We start from the raw sequence: 5,756 nt of genomic DNA on the forward strand, positions 1-5,756 counted from the left end.
TCTGCATAGTCTTAAACTGACAATGTCCATCAGGTTTTATTTTCTCTTTGTTTAAGAATTTCTGAAAGCTAAAATTATTTTTAGTAGCCAGTTGTAAGCTGGGCATTAGGTATTAGATGGATTCTGTTTACACTAAGAAAATCTGACTCCCACTGAATTCAATATCATTTTTTAAGCAGGATACAGCTTTTTTCTAAATATCTGCACATCTCCTTACACTAAATTTTTTAAAGTCTAGCCATGTGATTCAGCCCAAAACATTTTACAGAGTTATTTCATTTTAGAAAGTTGCAAAGCAATATATTTAAGCTTATAAATAATTATATTGTGTGTCTTATGTGTCTTATGCATTACAATACAGGGAAGCCCATAACATTTTATTGTGTGAAATTGAATTTCATTATGAAAAGACTGGCAGAGGAATGAATGCAGGCAGTAGCACTGAGGTTATGGAGGTCATTACATAAGATCAGTAGTTTTCTTACCATATGAGGATCTTAAGTTTTGCATGCAATATAAATTCAGTACAGAATTCTCATTCAATATCATTCCTTTCAATTTGCACTGGTATTTGTAAACTGAAGTGTTGTAAATGAGCCACATTGCTAATAGACTTCGCTCTTCCAAGCTGTCTCTTGTACCTGGCTTTTATTAATATTATGTCCTACTCCCTCATTTTTTGTCCATAGCTCTCATTGTCTTACAGCTATATATTCTTCCTCCTAGTATTTTTTTTATTAGGCTTTTGCATGGTATCTCTTATGTGGGTACAGCAAGTAAGCAATAAACAGCATCATGGGTCCAGAGAGAAACAACAGGAGATGAATTTGCAGAACAAGCATAACATTGTTTTGAAATTAATGCTCATTAACCTACATTTGAATGAAATTAGAACAAAACTGATTATCTAATGAAAGTGCTTATTTTTGTAGTGTCTGGGCAATCACATATTTCCTTAGTTCCCATGCAGTCTGATGTAAGTAATTTAAGGATTCTGGATAAAGTAGAGCCTAGCTGAAATAAATAGATTGATGTGGTACAATTCTAAGTACTGTTCTGATGAAAGGGCAATGGTTTGGGTGCTGTCATTTTTGGCAATAGTTGGAAAGATCATAACAGCATGAAGCACTGACTGTTTATAATTATAGTTGGCAGAATTGCTTATTATTAAGGTTGCATGGCATTTCCCATTATAAGACCCCTTTTGTAGTTGATTATAATGTTGGAAAACTTGAACCATTTTTTGCTAATTTTTTTCACACTAAACATCTGTCTTAAACTGAAATTGTTTGTTTTGAAACTGTAGTATCAGGTTAATGACAGTGTCAGATTAGTGGCCATTGAAGAGAGTATAAACTCAGCTGTACCTGATTCAGTCTACTGAAATTAAGAAATTGATTCAGATTGATTCAGGGATTGATTGTACTAATATGAATGTGACCAGCACCTGGCTATTAAGATTAGAATGATTATATATTAAGAATAGAAATGATTGTTTCATCCTTTCTCCTGAGTTCTTGAAACAGACTAAGTTTGGGATGTACCTTAACTGCCTAATCTTCATGGAAACCATACCGTGTTATTCTTGCTTTTCAGGAAAAAAAAATGAAATTGTAATAATAAGATGGAATTGCTTGATTTCACGCCACACTATAAAAGAATTATCAAGACAGATGATTTGTTTTGCAACAGATGCCCCAAAATTGAAAATACTATGTTTCCCAAAATGGAGCAAAAGCAAAGAAACTAAAATTTCAAGCACAAGATTTAAACATTTCTTTTTGGTGAATTGAAAAAAAAATCTAGATGAAACTAATTATTTTTGTTCTTATTTTGACTTTAAAAATATTATAAAATAATATAAAAAGGAAAATCAACACATTCCATACAAATTAGGCTGGGACATAATGTTTCAATTATACTGAAATGCTTTTAAACTTTTTCCTTTCTAAACGGACTTTCACTGAAATGACACAGCTCTGCAATGGTAATATTGAAGTGATGCTGTAACTGTGATGGTCCAGGGAATATTTATGGGGGATAACTTTTATTGGACCAACTCCATTTGTTGAAATATATTTATCCACGTTTTTTGGTAACGCTGCACACTTCCTCAGATTTCTGGGAGGCCTCTGGCAGATATTCAGTTAAGGGTGCCATAGGATCTGATGCATGATCCCAACAACCCTGCCTCCTGTCATGCTACAGTGAGCTGACCTCTCTCAATTTCGATATCTCAGACAATGATGTCAGGAGCACACACTTTATCTTGCTAAAAGAATTCCTTCCTCATCCTGAAAAAGTACAGTTCTTTATATATAAAGACTTCAGATTCAAACTTCAGTCTTTTTGAACCTCAGATTACCAAGTGTAATGTTTCAGTATGAAACTTCTACTTTGGCATTGTGTGACAAACATTAATTTAAACCTATGGTGGGCTTCCTTTGATGTAATTAATTATAATCCATCAAGTCTTTAAAGTATTTTAACCAAACTCTTAAAAATGTCTAGTGTTTCTTGGGAAGCTCCCATTTTTGTGCCCTAAATGAGGCATGTAAAAGTGGCCTGATTTTCATGGTAGCTGCTCAGTATTTTTGAATATGAGATATCTTAAGACATGTCTAAAAGTTGAGATACCCACAATCCAAAATCTTTGTCTTTAAGAATCTTGTAGTAATGGGATGTCTAAAAAACTCAGGCATGGTTGTGTTGCAATGCTGAGCTGGAGTTCGTCTCTGGTAAATAGAAGAATGGATCTATAAATTAAGAACTTTTTGAATAGGTATCTAGCAAGTAAGAGTGTTTCTGACTAATACTGAAAAGAATACATATGCCAGTAGAGAAACCGCTGAGGAAAAAAAAAATCAAGCAAATATATTATCCTTTGAATTGCTGCCCAGATCATGTCATCTGTGATTAGTACTTTTATATCTGAAAGACAAGTGAGTTAGAAACTAATTAAACTTATTCAATTGTTCTTTCTAAAGATGTTTGTTTTGTAAAATGCCACATTACTTGCCTTTTTTGGTCTCATTTCTTTGCCCTTTGTGGGTGCTATTGTCCATCCTCTTTTTATCTTGCACATTCCTACAATGCGAACCAAGAAAGCAGGGTTTGAACTCTCCATGGTGGCCTTTCTTATTTAGCTTGCATTTGAATCAGAGGAGATCATTTCAGCCATGAATAAGCAAGCTAAAACACATTTCCCTCTCTGACTCAAAACTTTGCAAAGACTGAATCTTTTTATAATAAAGCGTAACACTGAGGCTAAGTGCAGACATTTGTGGGGGTTAGGGGGAGGCTAGGCTGGGTTCAAAGTGGCCACCTGATCTAAGGTAAGTCAGGATGGGGGGCTACAGGGGAGGGGGTTAGGGGAATAAGGGAGCAAGCAGGCTCAAGGGAGGGGACTGGTAGTCCACAGGGGGATCAGGGAGGCAGGTGGGGTTTGCAGGAATTATCAGGAGGACATGTGAAAAGTGCAGCCCTGTGACTGGGGCTGGTGGCTAGGCTTTCCTATTTTTGTTTGGATTTAATAGGCCGTGATACAGTTCTTCACAGAAAAAATCAAGTATAAGGAAACGTGTTTCTATTAAAAATGTGGCCTTGTGCGTTTCTGCTTTTGTATGAATTGAAAGGTTTATGAAGGTCAGCATCAACTAAGATCTTTAAAAAACATTCCATGGACTATTTATTTTTCCTTTGGACAGCAAATAACAAGAAGTCTGATTTGAGTATATGTGACTTTAACTATTGTCTTTATATTTTCAGGGATTAAGCATCTAAAAAGTCAGAATAAGTCAGTGTTCCCGGAGGAAGAAGAGGGAGTCAGTGAAAGAGAAGAGGAATGGGGCCATTAACTAGCATCAAGCTTTTGCAAGAAAGTTATTGTGAACAAGTGAACTGCTAAACTTTCCATACTTAACATGGAATTCTTTGCTTATGTTCCTGAACCATTCTTCATCTCAGCACTCAACACACAAGCATAGTAGGATGCTTTCTGAGGAGCATTCCTTAACTGGATTTTACAGCCATTTGCAAACTTGTCCTGTGATACTTATAACTAAAGATAAACATTTATTTTACTGTCATTGTTCTTTCCTTTTTTATGACTTAGGACTATAATTTGCAAACATGTTAGTGATCTAACTTCAGTACTGCCAGAGCTTAATTACTGAATGTGACCTGTACTCTAAGACCTATTGTAAATAGTACCAATTTAAAAGCTACAAAATAAATACTAAATTCATTTAGACAAAACTGTATGCTGTACAGTATTTTTTTCTAGCCTGGAAAAAAATGTAAGGTGCCTTTTAAATCGAGAGCAGCTTTTATGGTATTAGTGTTACATACAGTAAAGTACATCAAACTCCAAATAAGCAAAGGCACTTGCTTAATTGAATGAAGGAGGCTGTAGTTCATATTTTCTTCTGGTGCCCCCAATATACATACTACATATGGAAGTTGATGTCGTCTTTCTGTCTTCCTTCCTGCTGTTCAATTCTGTCTTTTATTCAGTGATGTACTGGAAACTGATTGATCTTTCTGAAATCTGCAGACAAACATCTCATCATATACAAATATTAGAAAAAGCTTTGATTTGGATGAGACTGGATGCCTCATATGATGCTAAGAGGATATAAAACATTCAACTCTAAGCTTTCACCAGGGTTAATAGTGATTTTACTACTTGACAGCTTTTGTCAAGCTCTGAATCCTGCTTATCAGAAGCTGAGGATGAAACAGAAAATGGTACAAGGTGAACATCTTAGGAAAAAATAACTACTTTAAAGTGTTATTCAATGTGGTTGTTTATTAGCAAAGAGCAACATCTCATTACCTGTTAACTAAGGTTGCCCTTGATATAAAGATCTGTAACTAACTTTTGTTTCCCTTGAGAAGAATAGCTACTACCAAAAGTAGAGGATGAAGGGTATGAAAACACAAAGCCTTTTATCAATGGTGGAGTGCTCATTTGGTTCTCATTCTAAGCTAACACTCTTCCAAGGAAACCTATCAACAGTAGAATCTGTAACACGTGATAGTGAACAGACCTTACTTTTAAAGCAGTACAAAAGTTGAGGGGACAGGCAAGCGTACCTCCTGTAGTACTACACAAATGGCTCAAGCCCTACAGAAATGTTCTTGTTTGAAATAGGACCATGACTGTAGCACTACATTTCGTAGCACCACATGTAAAGCAGGCCCTATTCGATTCAGACTCAGATTCAGCCTGAATCAGGATCAGTGATTTGATTTTTTGATTCTGATCACTGTCCCTGATTCAATTTGGCCAAATCTGAATTTGAAGATTCAATGCTGATTTGGAGAATTAGCAATTTGGACATAGACACAGCTTTAAATGTTTTTTCTACCTACCTCAAGGTACCAGTGCGGCATATGAATGCTGTGATGCTGGGGCACATGGAGCACCCAACAGGAGTGGGGGGGGGGGGCCCGCCACATGCTCGACGCTGAACGTGGAAGTACTTTTGGTTCACTTCTGGATCCACTAGGGAGTGCACAGGGGGCACCCCTGTATCCCCCTGGCTCAGCCATGGTGGGACCCCAGATGCCCCCCCCAGACCCTGGAGGCACCAGTCGCCAAGCCGGGGGGAGGCCTGTACTCTCCCCGGTGGACCCAGAAGTGGACTGGAAGTGCTTCTGGTCCACTTCTGGGTCTGCTGGTGAGCACACTGGGGAGCCGCCCACTGGAAGAACCAGCACCATACCTACTGGCTGGGGAACTCCCTTCTCAT

At 37.2% G+C, this 5,756-nt stretch overlaps 1 protein-coding gene across 2 annotated transcripts in view; it reads left to right on the forward strand.

Moving 5' to 3' along the window:
• The window catches only part of PPP1R1C (protein phosphatase 1 regulatory inhibitor subunit 1C), a 121,031-nt gene extending 116,773 nt beyond the window's left edge, over nucleotides 1–4,258 (forward strand). For both annotated transcript variants that reach the window (XM_019523051.1, XM_019523050.1), the window contains exon 5: nucleotides 3,769–4,258. In XM_019523051.1, coding sequence (XP_019378596.1) covers nucleotides 3,769–3,783 — 15 coding nt within the window. In that variant the 3' untranslated portion in view covers nucleotides 3,784–4,258. The remainder of the gene's footprint in view (nucleotides 1–3,768) is intronic.
• The last annotated feature ends 1,498 nt before the right edge of the window (nucleotides 4,259–5,756 follow it).

This window comes from Gavialis gangeticus, unplaced genomic scaffold (genome assembly GCF_001723915.1).
Source record: "Gavialis gangeticus isolate Ggan-Ray unplaced genomic scaffold, GavGan_comp1, whole genome shotgun sequence".
Taxonomy (NCBI): domain Eukaryota; kingdom Metazoa; phylum Chordata; order Crocodylia; family Gavialidae; genus Gavialis; species Gavialis gangeticus.